Source organism: Microcaecilia unicolor, chromosome 11, assembly GCF_901765095.1.
Source record: "Microcaecilia unicolor chromosome 11, aMicUni1.1, whole genome shotgun sequence".
NCBI lineage: Eukaryota > Metazoa > Chordata > Amphibia > Gymnophiona > Siphonopidae > Microcaecilia > Microcaecilia unicolor.
This window is the reverse complement of record NC_044041.1, coordinates 64906316-64928597: the sequence shown is the minus strand read 5'-3', so window position 1 is coordinate 64928597 and position 22282 is coordinate 64906316. Positions and strand designations below refer to the sequence as shown.

At 43.6% G+C, this 22282-nt stretch overlaps 1 protein-coding gene across 1 annotated transcript in view; it reads right to left on the bottom strand.

The window, feature by feature from the left end:
* LOC115480074 overlaps window positions 1-22282 on the bottom strand; it is a 67940-nt gene that overhangs the window by 40033 nt on the left and 5625 nt on the right. Inside the window, exon 2 of the mRNA XM_030218520.1 lies at window positions 13740-13962. Within this exon, the coding sequence (XP_030074380.1) occupies window positions 13740-13961 (222 nt within the window). The 5' untranslated portion in view covers window position 13962. The remainder of the gene's footprint in view (window positions 1-13739; window positions 13963-22282) is intronic.

Here is a 22282-nt window from a genome sequence, read left to right as displayed (position 1 = left end):
ATATTAAAAGAAAATTTTATGAGTCACGTGATGCTAGGCTAAGGGGAGGACGCCGCACGTAGCAGCTCCGCGGATCCCCAGATAATATCGACCCGTAGCGACATCAAAATCGGGGGAAAACTCAGTGAAACCGCCGCAAGAACAGCGGTAACTCCCTTACAATAAAATCTGTCGAAATCGCCGCTGCAAACAGGCGGGAATGGCATCAAAATCGAGCCGCAAGGAAGGAGCGAGGAGCCGCGTGGGAGATGGCAAGATGGCGGACACAGGTCCCTCGAGTGAATCGCTGAGCTCGGTCTGGGCGACAGAGATTGCGGGGGAAGTATCGAGCCTCTTGGAGGTATCGGTGGACAAGAAATTGCAACGGATCTCAGACCAAATTGAGAAGCTGGACGGGAAGATAGAAGGCTTAAAAACGGACATGTCAGGCTTTCAGCAACGCCTTTCTGATATGGAAGACCAAAGTATGCAGCATGAAAGCCAACAGAAAGAGATGCAAAAAAAAGACTGGAAAGCCTGGAGTCCAAGCTTGAAGACTTAGAGAACCGCTCACGTCGTAATAACTTAAGGTTTGTGGGATTGCTTGAGTCCATTAGGGAAGTGGATCTCAGGCAGTTCTTGGAGAAATGGCTACCTAAAGCGTTGAATTTGAAAGAGCTGGAAAACTGTTTGAAGATTGAGCGGGCACACCGGCTGGGCAGTACCAGACAAGGGAAAGAGAGACCAAGAATTGTAATATGCAGAGTCCTGAATTATACCCACAAACAGGATATTTTACATACATGGCGCTCGAGGGGCAAGATCCAGTATGAAGCTTCTACAGTACTTTGTTTCCAAGATTTTTCAGCAGCGGGTGGCGGCCCAGCGCAGACAGTTCACGGAGGTCCTGCAAGCAGCTTTATGAGAGGCAGGCACGTTTTGCACTACTATTTCCTGCCAAGCTGCGCATCCAGTTTGAAGGCAAGCCACATTTTTTTCACATCCCCTGCGGAGGCAAGCAATTGTGAACCGAATGGAAGTCCATGAACAGGAGAGTGGCGACGGAGAGGTTTCTGGCAAGCTGCAGGGTCAGCACCCGGCGGGAGAGATCTAGACAGAGAGGAACACAAGCCGCAGGGAGAAGATCACTGAGGAAAATGCACCAGGAGCAGCAGAGGACAGTGCACTGAAGGTGTTAATTTACTGGTGGGCATGAGGGCAAGTTAGAAGAGATATGCCTATAATTTGCTAACTTTTCCCATAGTTGAGTTATTAAAAGTTATACTGTAAGGAGATGTCGTTGGGTGAGGGGAGGGGCAGGGGGGCATGACAAGTTCTCAGAGAGAACGCAGCTACCAAGGAGGTGGGGTTGGGAAAGAGGGAGGGGGGGGGGGGGGCGGGATGGGGAGGGAGGGGGGGGGGGGGCGGGATGGGGAGGAGGGGGGGGGAGTATAAGTATGGGCTTAAATATTTCCTGTCTCTAGTATGGTTTGTTATGTTTTTTCTTATTGTAATTTTTCCTTCCGAGCAGCAAGGTTGAGAATGTGAAATGTTCTGTTTCCAATGGAATGGTGGAGGGAGGTTGCACCCAGGGGCTGGGGGGTGTGGTCTCATAGGGAGATTTCAACAATATATATACAGCATAGGAGTCTTACTGACCGATGGATCGGTTAATTAATTTCCTGGAATGTGGGGGGGATATCCTCGCCCATTAAACGCACTAAGGTGCTGCAGGCCCTGCGGCGGCACAAGGTAGATCTTGCTTTGTTACAGGAGACACATTTGACAACCCAGGAGCACAATAAATTTCAGCAGGATGGGTGGAACAGGTAATAGGATCCCCAGCGGTAGGTAAGAAGGGGGGGGGGTTTGATATTAATCCGGAAAGGCCTACAGGCTCGGATAAACGAGTCAAGCGGACTCCGAGGGCAGATATTACTAGTTGAAGTGGAAATGGGGCACTCTTTGTATATTCTATGTAATGTGTATGCACCCAATGCATATAACCGTAAGTTTCACCGGTCCCTCATTGAGCTGTTGGGTCCCTATCAGGGAGAAATGTGATCCTGGGAGGTGACTTTAATCTGGTGTATGATGTTCAAATGGATAAAACAGGGTTCCTCGGCTTCAGGTTCAGAGCCCAGGGGTGGGAGGGCTGCCCTTTCTCTGCTCCACATTGGACCTGATAGATGTATGGAGGGTGTTACAGACCCGAATGTAAGGGATTATACTCATACATCTAGGGCGCATCTTACGCAATCGCGTATAGATTACTTCTTCATCTCTAGGAATCTATTTTCAAAAGTACAAGTAGCGGAGATAGGGCCGTGTTGAGGTTTCGGATCACTCAATCATCTGGTTCCAGCTACAGGGTCTAGGATCTGGGGAGGAGGGGGAGGTTGGAGATTCCCCTTTGAGCTGTTTTGGGACTCCCAATTTAAAGCATATGTAAATGGACAAATGGAAGGAATTGCAACCCATAATGAGCAACACCAAAACCAACCTAGTTTATATTGGGAAAACATCAAAAGCGGTGATAAGGGGAGAGATAATTGCTTACAGGGCTAGAGTCAAGAAGATGAGGGAATAAAGAGATCATTAGACTGGAAAAGGAGGTCCGCTCACAGAGGATCAGATGTGGGACACGTATGACATCTGGGGAGAAGGGAGCTCTCTTGGCCACTCAGAAAGCACTGAATGAATTACTCCATCAGAGGGCTGTTAAGTCTCATAAGTATTATCAATATCAATTCTTTATCCATGGTAACAAAGCTGGGGCACTGCTAGGGAGATGGTGCGGGGGAAAAGAGGGTACACAGGGAATTTTAGAGGTAAAAGACGAAGGTGGCCTGCTTTGCAGAAATCTAAGGACATTGCAGAATGTTTCAAACGGTATTATGAGAAATTGTACAGGGAGCCACTAGACGCAATAGAAGACAGTATGCTGTACATAACTAACCAGGCCTTACCTCGGGTGACAGAATCCCAGAAGGAATATTTAAATGGTCCAATTACAGAGGGTGAGCTGATGCTGCGCTTCAGCAGAGTAATTTACAAAGGCACCGGGGCCGGATGGATACACCATAGCATATTACAAATTAGTCCAAGAGCAGGTGACAATCCCTCTGTTAAATCTTTACAATGACATGGCAACTTCTGGGGCAATGTCAGATGCCTTGAACGTAGCCAAAGTAATAGTGCTATTGAAGCCTGGGAAAGATGGGTCTAAGGTAGAGTCGTATAGGCCCATATCTCTACTAAATTGTGATGTCAAAATTTATGCTAAGATCTTAGCCAATAGGCTGTCACGAGTATTGCAGATTTGATAGCGCCCCCGCAGGTGGGATTTGTGAAAGGTAGGTCGGTGGGGAGAATGTTAGGGCACTGTTGGCATCCCTGGAGACTGTGGAAAGGCGGAAAAGGCCTTCCCTGTTGGTCAGTTTTGACGCAGAGAAGGCCTTTGATCGGAGTGATATGGAATTTCATGTTCACGGTTATGGAAAGAGTTGGAGTGGATGGGTACTTTCGGAGGGCAGTGGGTGCGCTCTACTCTAACCCACAGGCATACATGTGGGTCAATGGGAAACTCGGCACGGTTTTCAGGATTAGAAGAGGCACTAGGCAGGGGTGTCCTTTGTCCCCACTACTGTTCGTGTTAGCTCTAGACCCCTTTGATCAGGGAAATTGAGAACCACCCAGAAGTGGGAGGGGGTGACGTGGGGCACCTCATCGTTCAAGGTTTCAGCGTTCGCGACGTACATATTAGTACATCTAACACACCCAGCTCGATTGTTGAAAAGCTCTGTTGGAAGTGTTCAGGAGTATGGCGATTTTGCAGGGCTCAAAATCAATTATTCTAAATCTTTGGCATTAACAGCTCACACAGTGTGAAGTCGGAGTGGGGAGCTGGATTCCCGCTCAAATGGGCTTCGCATTTCTTTCTTATTTAGGAGTGAGAATATCTATGAGTACGTCCCAGTTATATCAACTAATTTTAATCATCTATTAGATAAGCTAAAGAGTCGATTGAGCTTGTGGGGGACATTACCGCTTACGTTACATGGGCGGATACATCTGTTTCGAATGGCTGAATTCCCGAGGTGGCTATACACATTCCAGGTACTACCCTTGTGGCTTCGGCGTAAAGACCTGAATCAGCTCTATGGGTACATGAGGAGGTTCGTATGGAGAAATGCTAAACCGAAACTTCCTTTGAGCTTACTCATGGGTTCATGGAGAGAGGGCGGTATGGGACTTCCTAATATCCGCAGATACAACCAAGCTTGTCTGCTGCGCCACTTAGGGGACTGGCTAATGGGGAGGCAGGACTATACACCACGAGATGTGGAATATGAGTTTTTTAAACCGTTTCATCCACATTACCTATTGCATTGTGAGAGGAGAGCAATTCTGATATACATGCGAACAGTGTGCTATTGGGCCCTTGAGGGAAGTTTGGAGGGACTTGAATAGGATATGGGGCTTGGCGGCAGATGTATCGGACCTACTGCCACTGCAGGACAACCCACAATTTGCCCCAGGGTCTGAAAATAAATATTTTGAAACTGGGCAGATTTGGGGGATCACGAGGCTTGAGCATGTTCTGGACACAAGGGGGAAGATCCTATCATTGGGAGCCTTAGGAGTAGGTATTGTATGAATCACCTATTCGCATATCATCAATTGGCTCACTATGTACGGGCTCTGAACCAAAGTAAGCTGGAAAGTGGGCATGGGCGTAGAATTAGGGCCTTTTTTGGGATGGTACCCGGAGATAGGTTGTCGGTATCAGGCCTGCAGAAAGCTTTAGGGGTGCAAGAGGGACAGAGGAATACGGAGGTTATTCGCCAAAGATGGGGAGTAGATCTGGACAACCAAACTTGCAATTAGATTTCCCTAAATTGATAGCTCGCATTCCCCAGTTGTCGGTTAATGCTGGTCTCCGGGAGTGTCAGTACCGTATAATATACAGGGCGTATATGGCCAAAAGTCAATTATTCAAATTTGGGGGGTTTGCAGATCCGCTTTGCGCGAAATGTGAGCAGGGGGAGGGTACGCTAGTGCACTCCCTTTGGGCATGCCATAAAATTCAGGGCATTTGGAGGCAGATATTTCTTTACCTAGAGTCTCTGGTGAGGCTGCGGATACCACTCTCGCCTCAGGGGGTATTATTGGATAAATATGAGTATTTAGACTTCATGGTAGAGGGACCCAGCAGCTCATTCGCAAGGCCAGTCTGGTTGGGAAGAAGCTCATAATGGGCGCATGGACGAGTGGGTCCCCACCAGATTACTGGCATTGAGGGAACAAATTACATGAACTTTTAGTGTTGGAGCGCATGGGGGGTAGGGTCTTCCCCCAGAAAGGCGTAAAGCATTTTTGGCGGTGTGGGAACCCTATATACAATCCTTGTCACATAAAGCTCGCAGTTTAATATTTAACAAGCTCTGATAGGAAGGAATTTAATTAATAATTTTTTTTTTTTTTTTTTTTTGTGGGAACAGTCAGGAAGCATAAGACACAGAGATGGGAAAGTACATTTATAGGGAGGGTGGGAAACGGTTAGGGGGGGGGGGTTAATAGATGGTTTCTAATTAGGGTGGAGTGTCATCAGAGTTCAGGCACTCTGCAAGAGCAGTGACATTTAAATACTGCGGTGATAGTTGAAGGCTCCACTAATTCTGTTTGGGATGCAGCATTGCAATATTGTTTTATGGTTTGAGAGCCATATATGGACTTCAATATAATGTGAAAGCAGTTTACGAGAGTCTTTTGGGAGGGGGGAGAGAAATGTTGGGAGAAATGCTTGATGGTAGATTGTTCTATTCTATGAGAGTTGCAGGCGCATTTGTACTGTATGTCTTATCTCCATTTGTTACTTGAAAATGTTCTTATGAAGTACCATCAATAAACAGTTAGAGATCTTGGGGGGGGGGGGGGGGGGGTAGGGACGAAAAAACGTAAAATGTTCTTGGAGAGCAGAGGTAATTGTTTTAATTCTCTGTGTTAATTGCAAAATGGAAGGTGTCTCTTCAATAAAATATATTTAAACTAAAAGAAAATTTTATACTGTACCATGCTTGAAGCATTTTTCAGTCAGGTGTGGAAAACACACTTTTGAAAAAGCTGCTTCTTAAAGAAATTGGAAATTACAGGATCCACGAAACATATTGGAATGAGAAAACTATGGGTGGGGTGAGAACAATGAGATATGATAGATGACTCGGTCACTGAGGGGCGAGAAGGGTGTTTTTTTCTGATATATCTGGGGCCTACAATGGAAAGAAGGGAGAAGAGACACTAGGAAGTTATGTGGAGAGGGGGATAACAAGGGTATGAAGAGTAGTAATGGTTACTATAAATGGAGAGGTTGTCTGTAGGGGCAGAGGCAGGTCATATTTTTATTTATACACTTTTTTGTACTATGTTTTGTAAAGGTTTTTATCCTGAGATAATACTTTAAATGGGTTGGGTAAGTTATTATTATGCCGGTCGCTATTCAAAATGATTTAACTGGCCAGAAATGGCTGCTGACTGGTTAAATCGCTTGCCTGGGACTATATGCCAATTTTCAGCGGCACTTAACCAGTTATCTCCATTGAAAATTAGCAGTTAGTGCCCAAGTTAAAGCTGGCTATTTTTTGGGGGTGTTCTGAGGTCAGAGTCAGCACTTGGCTGCTTAAGTGCCGATATTCAGTTAAGTTCTGAATATGATTTCAATGGCCATGTGTTAGCCAGTGCTGCATAAACAGGATAGTCAGTGTTGAAGCCTGGACATGGCCCAGCACTGAATATCCGGGAAAACACCAGCAGCAGTCAACAAAATGCTCACCACCACTGCCGGCTGAATTGTGGTTTCATAACCTGAGAAAATCAAGTAAAAGCTTTAAAGGAATCGTGTAAAAACAAAAAAACAAGACTCTGCAGCCTACCTGCTCTGCTATCGGGGGCATAGCCAGCCCTCTGATTGGGGGGGGGGGGGGGGGGAGGGATCCAGAGGTGGACTAAGGGGGGGGAGGGCAATGTATTCCCTCCCCAGAATACCAAAATAATAACTTTCCTGGCAGGGATGCCAAAGCCCTGCCAGTCAAACCTTTTCCTTGCACTGCCGCAGTACAGAGAAGTCATCAGCACACCACCAACTGATTTTTTACAAATTGAGAATGCATGAGGTGTTCTGTCTTCGGCAGCTGGAAGCATGCTGCCAACTTCTTCTGTAGCAGAGCAGCTCAGCAACAAATTTGTTTTGCCTGCGGGGCTTCGGCATCCCCACCAGCCATTTAACGGGAGCTGTATGTTTGGAGGGGGCCTGAGCCCAAACTCGGAGGGGGGGTGGGGGTTCAGGCTCCCAAGACACCCCCCCCCCCATTGCTATGCCACTGTCTGCTATCATCCCATTTCCCCCCAAAATTACTCAAATATGGAGGTCACCGCAGCTGTATTGCCTTTCATCTCAAGTCTTTGTCCACTCTAATCTGGTATTTATCCTCTGCATTCCTCACAAACAGCCTTTGCCAAAAAGTCTCCAATGTGGAGTCATGGTTTAATCAAGGACCTTTAGTCAACCACTATCCTCTACGGCCTATCTACTGCTTTCAGAACTGTTCATCATCAGATACTCTTTCATACTCTGTCTTGACTTGAATTTTAGGACTCTGTTCTGTGCTGGTTCTCCTCTTACCTTTTCTATCACACTTTTAGTATATCCTTTGGTAGATCCGCTTCCAGTGTGATAGCACTGTCAAACCATGTGCCTCCTAGGCCACTTTCTCTTCTATAATCATTCCCCTAGTGTTCTTATCTCCTATGCTTTTTAGTACCATGTTTATGCTATCGACTCCCAGACCTACCTCTCTACACCAAATATTTAATCAGGAATCCAGTTTCAGATCTCATCCAGCTCATCTACTATTGCTATCTGATGTCTCATTTTTTTTTTTTTGTTACATTTGTACCCCGCGCTTTCCCACTCATGGCAGGCTCAATGCGGCTTACATGGGGCAATGGAGGGTTAAGTGACTCGCCCAGAGTCACAAGGAGCTGCCTGTGCCTGAAGTGGGAATCGAACTCAGTTACCCAGGACCAAAGTCCACCACCCTAACCACTAGGCCACTCCTCCACTCATTGCCATTTGAACATGACCAAGACAGAGCTTTTCTCCCCTCCTCAAAACCCACTTTACTCCCATCCTCTCTCACGATGCTGTCAACATGGTCATCCTCTCAGTGCCCACCGCAGCCTATCCAGCTTATTTTCGAAAGAGATCGCCGGCCATCTTCCGACACAAATTGGGAGATGGCCGGCCATATCGGTATAATGGAAAGCCGATTTTGGCCGGCTCCAACTGTTTTCCGTTGCAGAGTCGGCCAAATTTCAAGGGGGCGTTTTGGCAGGGTAGCGAAGGCGGGACGGGGCATGGTTACGAGATGGCCGGCTTCAGCTGATAATGGAAAAAAGATGGCCGGCTCTGACGAGCATTTCGCCGGCTTCACTTGGTCCATTTATTTTCAGGACCAAGTCTCAAAAAAGTGCCCCAATTGACCAGATGACGCCGGAGGGTATCAGGGATCACCTCCCGTTACTCCCCAGTGGTCACCAACCCCCTCCCACCCAAAAAAAAAAACCCTTTTTTGCCAGCCTCTATGCCAGCCCGAAATGTCATACCCAACTCCCTGACAGCAGTATGCAAGTCCCTGGAGCAGTTTTTAGTGGGTGCAGTGCACTTCAGGCAGGTGGACCCAGGCCCATCCCCCCCCCCACCTGTTACACTTGTGGTGGTAAATGGAAGCCCTCCAACCCCCCCCCCCCAAACCCACTGTACCCACATCTAGGTGCCCCCCCTTCACCCATAAGGGCTATGGTAATGGTGTAGAGTTGTAGGGAGTGGGTTTGGGGGGGATTTGGGGGTCAGAACCCAAAGGTAAGGGAGCTATGCACCTGGGAGCTATTCTAATTTTTTTTTTTTTTTTTTAGAAGTGCCCCCTAGGGTGCCCTGTTAGTGTCCTGGCATGTCACTGGGACCAGTGCACTACAAATGCTGGCTCCTCCCAAGACCAAATGCCTTGTATTTGGCCGGGTTTGAGATGGTCAGCATTAGTTTCCATTATGGGCGAAAACAGATGCCGGCCATCTCAAACATTTGGCCGGCCACAACCGTATTATCGAAACGAAAGATGGCCGGCCATCTTTTTGATAATACAGTTCGGGACCACTTTTTGCGGCGCTGGCCATCTTATGCCCCTGCACATAACCTTGGGGTGATATTTGATTCCTCTCTATACACATTTAAAATACTTCTAAGACATGTCATTTCTTATTCTATGATCACCAAAATCTGTACCTTCCTTCTTGAACACACTACCAAAACCCTTATTCACTCAAGACCATTGCTACCTGCTCCTCACGGGTCCCACAGTGAATCGCATTCAGGTGTGCAACAGCTTACCTTCTATTAATGCTATTACACCCATGTAACCCCTCTTTTCACAACAGCTCTCTATGTGCTTCTGCATGCAGCTCAAGGTACTGTTAGCCAACAAATGCATTTGTTCTACAATCAATCATCACCTCTCTACTATGTAATGTTTCCCTTCACTCCTGATTACCTCCTTTATTGGGCAAGCCACTTGTTACATTGCCTCCTACTGAATCCAGTTTTCCACATAAGTATACCGTACATTTGTAACAGACTTCCTGAGTTGGTGTCACCTTGAAGCACGGAGAACCAGAAGCTTTGCAACATTATCCATTCATATATGCAGTTCAAACACCTCTTATTGATGAAATACATTCAGGATGAGGGCAAAATCAGTAGATAAAAAAACAACAAAGCAGTGGAATCAAATGCATTTATTGGAACAATACCCGACGTGGCCACGTTTCGCCCTCAGGCTGTGTCAGGGGTATAAACTATCAAAAGTGTATGTAAATATATCATACACACTAGTAGTTCCAAAAATCTAGTTCCATTTATCTGCTACTTCCAACTGAACTGATATGCTAATTAGCATATCAGTTCAGTTGGAAGTAGCAGATAAATGGAACTAGATTTTTGGAACTACTAGTGTGTATGATATATTTACATACACTTTTGATAGTTTATACCCCTGACACAGCCTGAGGGCGAAACGTGGCCATATCGGGTATTGTTCCAATAAATGCATTTGATTCCACTGCTTTGTTGTTTTTTATCTACTGTTTTGTAAGCAGTTGTGTGCCTTTTTGTTTTTTTTTTGTTTGAGGGCAAAATCAGGACTTTTGGTAAATTACAAGAGTCCCATGCACTGCCTGCCTCAGATTCTTTTGCCTATTTACAGATTAAACATTTTATCTTAAGGCAGGGATGGTTGAAGGCTGACCCAGAGGAGATGGAGCATCTAGAGAACTTATGGGGTTCTATAGATAAGAGGGGAAGGCAATATCTATGCTGTATCGCCACCTCAAGGGGCATGACTGTTAAATTACCCTATATGCTGGCATGGGAAAGGATCTGGAATGTGAGTTAAGTATGACAGAGTCGAGAGTGGTATGCTTGGAGGTAAAACAGCACCTATGTGTGTGTTAATAAAGGAGAATTCCTACAAGGTATTAAGCAGGTGGTATTATACCCCTGACCGGGTGAAGATCATGTCCCCAGGTTCCACTGATAAATGTTGGATATGTGGAAAGGGTGTTGGTACCTTTTTTCATGTGTGGTGGTCATGCACATCTCTGCAGACTTGTTGGTTAGCAGTAACCTGAAATCTCACTACAGTACTGGACTATGCGTTCCCATGTGAGCCCAAGTGGTGCCTGCTGGGCTGGGGGAACAGGAGAGGTTTGAATGGTAGCGATGTATTAAGCGTCTTACTCTAGCTGCAGCAAAGACTATTATTGCCTCTCACTGGAAGCAGAGTTCTGGCCCCAGTACACATAGTTGGATATTGAAGATCGCTGTGATGGCAGACCTAGAAAAAACTGACAGACCGTCGACTAGGGAAGTACGACCCGGAGGTGCAGAATGGACTCATTTGGACTGAATATTGAAAGTAGCCTGAGGTCATTTTTTTTGTTGTTGTTACATTTGTACCCCGCGCTTTCACATGGCAGGCTCAATGCGGCTTACATGGGGCAATGGAGGGTTAAGTGACTTGCCCAGAGTCACAAGGAGCTGCCTGTGCCTGAAGTGGGAATTGAACTATATATTGGAGGGCGCAAGAGAGAAAGGGAAAATGGACATGAGGGAGAGAGGGTGGGAGGGAGAAAGTGTTTTAAGGGGAAGGGGTAGGGGGAAATTGTTCTAGGGTGGACTATAGGGATGGTGGGGGAGGACATAGTAGGGGAGTTTTTGCAGTTGTTAGGATGATTGTTTGAACTTGAGTAACTAATCTTGGTTGAGGAATGTTATCATAATATGCGAATTTTTCAACAAAACTTTAAGTTGAAAAAAAAAAAAAAAAAAGGAAGTACATTCATTCTACAGCTCTTCAGTATCTTTCCTTTCACCTCTCCCTGGACTTCTGTTATCGATTCTTGCTGCACTGTACACCTGGAATATACTTCTTGAGTCTGTACATCATGTTCTATCGCTGGCCCTATTCAGGCTAAAAGCCCACTTTTTTGAGGATGCTTTTAACTCTTAATCCCTTACTCATCGGTTCAATACCCATGTTTTAATCATTCCCATAATAAATGAAACTCCATAATATCTCATTTGTCCTGCTTATCTTGAATAGGTTGTGAGCTCTGTCAAGCAGGGGACTGTCTCTTACGACTTTGTGTACAGCACTGTATATGTCTAGTAGCACAACAGAAATGATTAGTAGTAGAACTGTACAAAACAGGGATATATTGAGAATTTTTATAGGTGCCTTTTTATCAATCTGTTTTTCCAAGAGATGCAGCTTGTTTGCCTCTCTAGCTACCCCCTTTTATGCTCCTTTGCATTTTTTCTCTTTTTACTTCTCCCCTAGTCTCTGGTCATTAGGGAGTGAATGGTACATTTTTGCAATTACTGCAAATCTTCTAACCTTCTACCTACCACTGTCCTCTATATTTGTTCCAAGCATGCTTGAATTCTATCACAATACTAGTTTCCATCACGCCTGGTGGTAGATTCTTAGAAAGTATATGAATGCTGCTCTCAGAAGTACTGAACACCACTAATATAGCTGAGTAATAAAAGATGAGCATGTTTAATGTAGCTGATGATCAAAGTTGTAAAGAGATGTTCCTTCTGTGTCCTATATATATCTTACCTCAGGGAATTAGATTCTCTTCCATGATGTATTTTCCAGGTTTTTGCTTGCACCCTCAAGCTAAGGCAATGTCCCCAACACTGTTGGCTGCTGAATGGTGGACGTGTTTTCAACTGTCTCAGACCAATTTAGACAAACTTTTCTTACCTGTAGAGCTCCAAAGAATATTTTAGGCATCCCAAGATCCACATATCGGATGTTCCTATTATACAAAAGGATATTTTCAAAGCTTAGACTTACAAAGTTACGTGGAGGGGCATTTTCAATATGATGTCTCTAAGTCGGACTTTGGACGTTTTGTGCTAAACATCCCAAATCCGAATAGCAAATGTAATCATTTTCGAAAAAAGAAAACAAAAGTCTTTTTTTTTTTTTTTTCTTCAAAAATACCATTTCGAACAAGGTTTTGTGCTTTGTGTTTACCTTTCTATGCCATTTAAACACAAAAAAACGCACAAGTTAAAAATGCACAAAATCAAGCCATTGGGATGTAGGAGGAGCCTTAGCAGACTGGTCCACCCAGGACATCCCAGGAAAGCAATGGGGCACCCCTAGGGGGCTCTGCTGTGGAGTTCATATAAATTGCTCCCAGGTACACATTCTCACCGTTGCTCCCTTGTCTGTTAAGTCTAACTCAGTGTGAATGCTGCAAAACGCACTAAAAACCCACTACCCCCAACTGTACACCACTACAATAGCCATCATGGGTAAAGGGGACATATATGTGGGTATAGTAGGTTTTTAGCGAGTTTTGGAGCGCTCACAGTTTCCACAAGTATAACAGGTAGGGGGAGGTATGGGCCTGGGTCCACCTATCTACAGTGCACTGCACCCACCACTAAACTACTCCAGATACTTGCATGCTGCTCTAACAGACATGGCTATAACATCTGAAGCTGTCATAGAGGCTGGTGAGTCCTATTTTTATTCACATTTTTTTGTGTGTGTGGGGGGGGGGGGTGTCATCCCTGAATCCCTCCAGTGGTTATCTGGTCATTTAGGGTACCTTTTTGTGTCTTGTTAGAAAAACAGGTCTACACCAAAAATTGAGGTTTTTGCCCTAGACGTTTTGGTTTTGTTCTATTATGGATGTAAAACATTAAAAGTATTAGGTGGGCCCTAATCCTATCTTCAAAATGCTCCTGACACTTTCCCTTGTGATTTTGACACTGCAGACAAATTGCATAGCTAAATATCTGCAAAATAGGTTTTGAATATACCGATTTGGACGTTTTGAGAAGAAATTAATCCAAATGTTGCTTTATGACACTTTTTGGACATTTCTCTCTTTCGAAAATGAGCCCAATGAAACTTTGTAAGTTAAGTTTGAAAACGAACCCTAAAGTATCACACAAATAGAGAAAAGGAGCGAATATAGAAGAAGTGGGACTCGCATTAAGATCCTTCATACACATAGAAATTAATATCCGAAACATAGCACTAGTTCCTGTGAGTAACCTTTCTAGACCTTAATTAATGTGAGCAACCCACAGAGACATGGGTGAGAGCAAGTGCTATGGATACCTTCAGGAATGATGCGATACCAGCTTTTTCCTGCTCCTTCTGTTTCTTCTTGCGAATTACTCTTTCAAATAGTGCCGGGTTTTGATCCATGCTTTTGTACAGGTCCCCAAGAGACTGTTCTGTGTAGGAGATTGACTGCTCTTCAAACTCTTCCTCTGTCATCAATTTGCAGAATGTCATGCTGAGGGGATACTCTTTATCAAACTCCCCCATAGTCTCCATCCTAAACCAGATTTAAAACCAGAAGTTGAAATGCACCGACAGCTACAGTAGAATCAATAGCACCAGCACACCAGACTAACACTCAGAAATCCACAAATTACTCTCACTAAGGAGTTTCCCAATCTTAGTACCTCCCACTAGGCAGGGTGTGGAGATTGGGGGACAAAGTACCAGTGATGTAAGAGGCATGTAGTCTTAGTTAATGGAGTCAGGAGACAAATACTAGGTTAAGGAAGAAAGAAGAGCCATGAGATAGGGGAGGTAGCCCGAGGATGTCTGGAACACAATGTTTGACCACTAAGTGAAACTAATTATCACTGAATAGGCTGGCCATATATTCCAGACAAACATAAGTAATTGTATTGATTACCAGTTGAATATAGATCCCGTTGTAAATTGTTGCTGCTTATGTTTAAAGCTGTTATTTTAATGCTATGCTTATAAGATGAATAAAAAAAGTTTTTACAGAGAAAGGTACAGGGATAATTTTCTAGGTAGAGGTTTAAATTTGGAGGGCCAAAGTCTACTGTTTGTGTCAGGTGTGAGACATGTGGCAAGTACCAAAGCAGTAATCTGAAGGGAGGGACCCTACGAAAACCGCATAGAAATATTCATACTGCATTGGCCGCCTCCTGGCAACAACTAACATGTAGTGTGGCTCAATGAGCAAAAGAATGAAGCTAAGAGTAGGTGGCCATCTTACCAATGCTCACCAAGAGCACCAAAAATTGCTGTAGTAAGACTAGGGCCCGCTTCTGAAATTGTAGGATATGTTGTAATACTCTGTGGAACTGCCGTCTCAGTGAGAAGACAAATAGAAGTTCTCATTTCCTCAATCCGTCGAGATATAGCGGGTTAGAAACAACCAACCCTTACGTTGTACTGGCTAGAAGGATGAAACAAATAAGAAAAACACCAATTGGGCAAGGTGAAAACGCGAAACTACAGCAGGCCTAAAAGAAGTAACCAACTGTAGGAGTACTCCACACATAGATCTACTTACTGCAATGGCTACTAGGAAACACTGCTTGAAGAGGAAAAACATTATAGAAAAAGGCTATGGCTACTAGGAAACAGTGGTTTAAGAGGAAAACCTGAAAGAAAACTGTGGTTTAGGTGAAGGCCCCGAAAGAAAAAACAAGGGCTACCCGAAAAAAACAGTGCTGTAAGAGAAAAAAACTGTAAAGGACATCAGAAGGAAAACAAGCCAAACAGAGGACCTATGAGAGCTGAAAGATTAAGATTGTGAGACTAAGATCCTTAAAGTAACGAGAACTTCCAAAAGGACGAAGCCATATCGGGCCTCAGAAACAGGAAAAAAACTGCAGAAGAAAGAGTAATCCTTTATGAAAACCAACAAAAATGAATCAAGAACAAATAAGAGAGACGAGGCTCAACAACGCAACCGCCGCATAGAAAGAACTACTGAAGCATAAAAATGCGTTTTTAAGTAAGAAAACTCACAAGAGTCAAACCATAAGACCAAATAAAGTGTGGTATGGAAGAAAGATGGAAAAATATATATATATATATATATAAATATATATATATATATATACAGGGATAGACGCCATCGTTTAGCAGGGGTCTTTCTTCCGTCAACTCACTAGGCGTTGTCTTATATTTTAGAAATATATATACAGGGATAGACGCCATCGTTTAGCAGGGTCTTTCTTCCGTCAACTCACTAGGCGTTGTCTTATATTTTAGAAATATATATATAATATATATATATATATATTTCTAAATATAAGACAACGCCTAGTGAGTTGACGGAAGAAAGACCCCTGCTAAACGATGGCGTCTATCCCTGTCTCCGCCGAGTGTTGCTGGGACAGAAAGAAGCAAGAAATGTTTGTGAAGCTGAAGGCAAAATAGAGATAGCCCTGAAGAGTCGCAGTGAGGTAGCAACGCTGAAAGGATGAGCGTCCATTCACTTAAATGCAGGGTGAGACAACTAAGAAAAATGACCTTGTACTGATTCGACTGCCGCCACATGGTCAGCTGAAAAGGCAGTTAAACGAATATCCACCCATGACAAGAGCCTCACTGATTACAAACTCAAGAGTATACTATTAATTCTTCCACGGTGGATGGCAGAACCCATTGCCATGGCAAAGACCAACATAACTCTCCTCACCTTGTTTGTCCGTAGGGGAACAAACTTCACCCACAGGTAACCGAAATGCTGTGGTCCCCCAGAAAATCCCATATACAAACCAGTTTCTGCCAAAAGGTATACTGCACGACAGCACCCCTATGACTGAACTAAAGTTCTTGTGATAAGTAGATGAATATCGCGATTGATGACCCTGAGATTCCAAATAGGATGAAGGAAAAAGTCCTTCTTGGGAACTAGACCGGAAATTGTACTCTGCAGAATAGAGCGAGGAAATGGCGAAGACTCAAGATCCCCAAGAAAATATAAAGCTGCAGAGGAGACGAAAGACTCTGCGCCAACCTGACTAAAGGGAGAACATTAGAGATATCTGAAGAGAGATCCAATAAGAGGCCTGGCTACATGCACCACCCGGGTGCATGACTTGAGAACTCTGCTGATAAGACTCTCTCCAATTAGCCTGTCGTCTAGGTAAGGATGAAAAAAACGAGGATCCCTTGTTTCATGAGCGGTGCTACTACTACAACCATAACTTAGGGGAAAGTGCGCATAGCTGCCGCGAGACTGAAGAGCAGGGCACAAAACTAGGAATGCCAACCTAGAATCGTAAAGCGCCAGAATCTGCAATGAACCTGCCAAATAGGAACATGAAACTAAGCCTCTGACATATGCAAGGCTTAAATACTCCCCTCGCTGAATTGTCACCATGACTGACCGAGGAGTCCCCATACAAAAAATTGTGACCCTAAGAGTGCGATGAACATCCTGTTAGATCTAAAATAGAATGGAAGAAAGAGTACTGCCGAAAATGACCGGTCAATGCTTAAGCAAAAAACTAGCCATTTTCTGGGGTCTGGGGAGAAGAGGAAGGGTGACCAAGGACACTACCTAAATAGGGCTGCACACCCCAGCCCTATCCCTGTGGCGTCTCATAGCTGGTTGTCTATAGGTGTCCACCAGTTCTGGTAGCACGCTCTGGACAGGAAAATTTATTTATATATTTTTATTTATTGTTTTTATTTTTATTTTTTTTTTAGTAGGTTCAACCATTTGCTCAGTATGGACATATGATTCACTGGATCTCCCCAATCCTCGTACCATGGTCATGTCGCCTCCCTCACGGACATGTACCAAACCTATACTCCTTAGAAATGAATGTTGGACTTTTGGTCTTTCACATTACAGCAATACTTATGTACCGAAGACCTAAATGCACAAGAAGTAAGCTAGTTCCCTTCCAATTGAAAGGAAGCTTTGGAGTGAGGGCACATAGAACGAAAATGGAAAAAGAAAAAGAAATACTTGTAAAATACTTTAACTGAAAAGGTGAATTAGTGCCACAGCCACTTGGAGAAGGCGGTGGAGACAAGACTGACCTCTAAGGAAGAGGAAGGGATAGGAGATGATATGTATAGGCATACTGAACCAACCCAGAAAAATTACAATTTGCCAATGGGAACTGATAGTGAGAGGCTTCAAGACTGTGGAAAAGAAGGGAAAAACATGAATAAAGCATGCCTGTCGAGTGATTTGGGAGCTTGATAGACAGGGCAGTCCCTCAGAGAATATGAGAGAGCTTATATATTCTTATGGCAACTAAACAATATACTCTATGCCTATAGAGAAAATTTATTAAATTGTTAAAAGAACACTGTATAATACTACAGCCACTTAAGAGAAATTCTTAATGAAACAATAAGAGAGGAGTCACGAGTAAGTATAATAGGGCATGCCCTCTAAGGCAGCTGAGAGATTGAGTGCTTAATAAACAAGACTGTCCCTCACAAAATAAGAAAAGCTTATATATGCCCATGGCATGAGAACAACCCACTCTATGCCAATAGAGAAAATTCTTAAGTTCCTAAACAACGAGGGAAATTCTTGAAAAGAACTAAGCTATTATAGAAGATGCTTATCTTGTTGGGCAGACTGGATGGACCGTGCAGGTCTTTTACTGCCGTCATCTACTATGTTACTATGTGGAAAGTTTCAATCAATTGACCAGAACAGACAACGCAGATTGACCCAGATTGTCCCCCAATCAATGGCAATGACAAAAGAAGACCAGAGTTAATAGCGAAGATGTATACAGGAACTTACCCCAAAAGAATTTCCTCCAAGTATTGCCTGCATATACGATGTGGATTTTTATCACAGATAAAGAGTGCACAGAGATGGGAAAAAGTACACTTTGGAGCTGAAGTGCCCTTTAAAACTGACGCTTGCCTACAGAAGAAACAAAAACCCCGACCGAGACAGAGGGTGACTGAAAATGGCTGCCGTTCGCGCCACTTGCCCAGAGGCAATCCCCGACAGCGCGCCTAACACCTCCGCAACAAGCGGAGTAGAGCGGGAAGGCCGAGAAATAAAAGCCTGCGAAATCAGCTCCAAGATCCGGAGACAACACCAGCCCCGATGAAACTCCGAAAGAAAAGCAAAATTTATAAGCACCGACTACGGCAACTGCGCGCTGCTGACAGACAGTATTTTCTTTTAACCTTTTTCGCAAAGCTCCGGTGCTGACAAATAAAAACATGGCTCCTCAACCTGGCAGGGCTCTGTCTGGCCTAGCCCCAACATTTCGCGCCACTTTTTTTTTTTTTTTTTAACGAGCTGGACATCGCTGACTGTACCCGAAGAGGTCCTAAAGAAAACACAAAACTCCGGCGCTGACCCAGCAGATGCTGTAGCCTCCTCTGCATGGCAGAGCTGTGTCTGACTGAGCAACAATGCTTCGCGCCATTTTCTCTTTTTTTTTTTTTTTTAAACAAGCTAGCTCCCGCTGCCCAAGCGTACAGAAACGGAGAAACAACTGCTGAGGAAGAAAATGTCGCGTCAAAAAACCCCAGACACCATTAAATTCTTGTCCTTTTTTTTTTTTTTAACAGCTAAGCCTGCTTGTTACAATTATGGTGCTCGTTAGCCATGGAAAAAAAAAATATTTGTACTTTTAACTTTCCATAGTGGCTGCCTCTCCCAAAGACATACACCTTTCTAAACAAAGGGTAGCCCTTCCCAGCTACGTATGGGAGATGGGGAGGAAGGGGGGAGGGACCCGGGGACACCAAAGTTTAACACCCCCAGAGACTGTAAAAGAAAGAAAGGAAAAGAAATTCTTACCTGACCAGCGTCTAACAGAGAATTCCTAGGCACAGAAGAAGAGGTAGCATTGTAGTTCTTATTATTAACCTCTAAAAGAGAAAGATAAAGAGAGAGACTAATGGGCTCGCTTCCTACCTGCTGGGAGACTAAGAAAATACTGAGGCTAAGGTCACATGACCAGGGCTCCTATTGGCTCTCTAGAGTCAGAGTTTTTCTCAGTCTCCACCTGCTGGTAGGCGAGCACAACCCATCAGTCCAATCCTGGTCCGGTCCAGAGGGACGCTAAGAAAAAAAGATTTCTCAAACAAACATCCGTGAAAGTGTCAGAGACCAAAAGTCAGTCCCGCAGATGGTGTAGGAAACAGGCTTGATTATATCTTTTCAAATCGGGGACTCCCAGTGCTCCCTGAAGCAAGAGCCAAGCATATAATGCCACCCCATTTAGGCTTCTTTTCCCCACCAAAACCACACTAGAAGCTGTTGTAAAGCTTTATGGTCCTTATGCAACAATCAAAGTGGTAAAGATTGCAAAACATATAAGCAACGAGGGAATAGCACCATATGATACAGGTTAACTGCCTAAGACAAAGGCAAATTTGCTCCAATGATCCAACTTATCTTCATTTAATCTATACATCAAACCAGGATCCATACAGTTGCACTCCTAAGTACAAAATTACCCATCAGTACATTGCAACAGAGAGGGGAATCCCCAACCTCGTTTGAGAAATTCAGAATTCACAAAAGCCTCTGATTTAGCCAGATTAAGTTGGAAACTCTAAAAGTCTCCGTATTTGCAGAAGCATTCCAATAACACTGGAAAAGAGAGGTGAGGTTCCAAAAGAAACACTAAAGTTTTCAGCAAAGGCTGCAATTTTAAAGGTCTGAGTGCCAACTTTCACACCATGAATCTTGGGATTACCCTGAATTTCCTGAATCAATGGATCAAGGGTCAGCACGGTGACAGCATGCAACCTTGGCATGTTCCTCTACCAATAACAAAAGGGTTAGACATTATCCCATGTGCGCAAACCTGTGCCCACAGAGCAGCATATAATGCCTTTACCTTGCTAGTAAAGAAACCATCTAGTCCACAGGCTTCCATTTGCGCAAACCTGTGCCCACAGAGCAGCATATAATGCCTTTACCTTGCTAGTAAAGAAACCATCTAGTCCACAGGCTTCTAGGACACCATAGAGGAACCCCCATTCCACTATCAAAAGCCTTTTTGGGGCCTAAGCTAATTAGCAAGGCAGGGGTCCCCCAGGGCTCACCAATTCCAAGGCCGCCAGAATCTGCCTCATGTTTTTGGAAATCGTGCAGCCACAGGTAAAGCCCACCTGCGGCTCTGCCTCTAGTATAGGCAGCACTCTTGCCAGCTGGTTGGTCAAGAGTTTTACCAACAATTTGGTCTCATAGTTTAATAAAGAGATAGGGCAATAGTGGGAATTCTAGGAAGGTACAGGAATAAGAGGTTTGCTTTCTATAAAGGCAGGAATAGAAGTGATGTTTGTAGCTCCAATGTGAGGAAGATATGTCAGAATATTGAATGTTCCCTCTATACTCCAATCCCCTACTACTACATTAATTTGAGGTCCATCTTAAATAAGACAGATTAATAAGGATCTATTAACTGAAAATCAAATTGGCTGATTATTTGTTACTGAATCATGGTTAACTTCAAATGAAGATCCTAGGTTGAATGATTTATGTCCCTCTGGATATAGAATTGTGCATTTACCAAGATTACATAAATGTGGTGGGGACCTTGTTATTTATAAGGCTTTTAGATCTATAGGTCTTAGACTTTGTCAGTTCATCCGATTTGGAAATTATGGCTTGTGAAATTAAGGATGATGCTTTTAAAGGCAAGCTTTGTTGTGTATTAGTATATTCTCCTCCTGGTAGATGGCCAGCTGCTAGAGATGTTTTTATTGATTTTATAGCTAGAAATACTTACATTATAGTTCTGTGATATTGTTAGGTGATATCAACATCCATTTGGATGTAGAGAATGAGTCAAAAACAAACGCGATTCTTATGATTTTGTGTACTCAAATATTGTCAAATCACATAAAAAAGGGGCATGCGTTAGATGTTTTAGCTTTATGACATTTATGTCCCACATTATCCCAAAAACCAGCTTGAGAGTTCAATATGATTTACAGTTTAGAGTAAAACTACAGCGTTTGAATTTCAACAATAGTGAAGCAGTATGATGAAGTGTCTGAGAGTAACAGATTAGCAAATAAACTACAAATAGTGTACATATTGATAGATTCGCAATACAGAAGAGAGACAAATTTATCAACTGGCTAGTTCTTCAGATTGTACTTTTCAGTTTTACTCAAGTAATCCTGTACCTTGATTTTGTTATACAATGGAGGGAAGTGGGTGGAAGAAAAGGTAAAAAAAAACTAAGTTTATACCTAGATACAGCATTAATTAATTTTTGGAGTGAGTAAGACTGATGGTCAGATTGTTTCAGAGACTTGACTGAACGTAACCTGTCTCAAGCATGAATGAAGTCAGCTCTGTTGAATTGGATGATATAGCACCTTTAAAATTGAAGAGAGTGTTGCTAGAAAGCTGGAGAGGGTTTGGAGAAAAGACCAATCTGAGGATAATAGCGACGCCCTTAGGAATACATTGGCATCTCTAGCATTTTTAGCACATGTAAAAACAGGCGCATGCTAAACGCTAGAGATGCCAATCTATTCCTAAGGGCGTCGCTAGAGTTTAGCACGCTTTACAGATAAGGGATTAACCAATGACCACTAAGTGTGCATGTGAACACAAGCAAGAGAGGATGGTAGAATAAAGGAAATGGCCATTTTTGTATAATGGGAAAAAGTAACAGAATATAACCATATATGTGTAATGGAAGAAAACAGGCAAATCCTTATATTAATTGTAATTTATTAACCATCTTTTCTTATATGAACAATAAGTTAGAATAAGTGAAATCACATGATTTAGAAGAAATGAAACTTGTATTAGTATACAAGTACAGAATGAGAAAGCTTTGCTGAGCAGATTTTGGCATTCAGTCTGAGCATCTAGCTTACTGGGTGTCAACCTGCTCCAGAGAGAACAATTA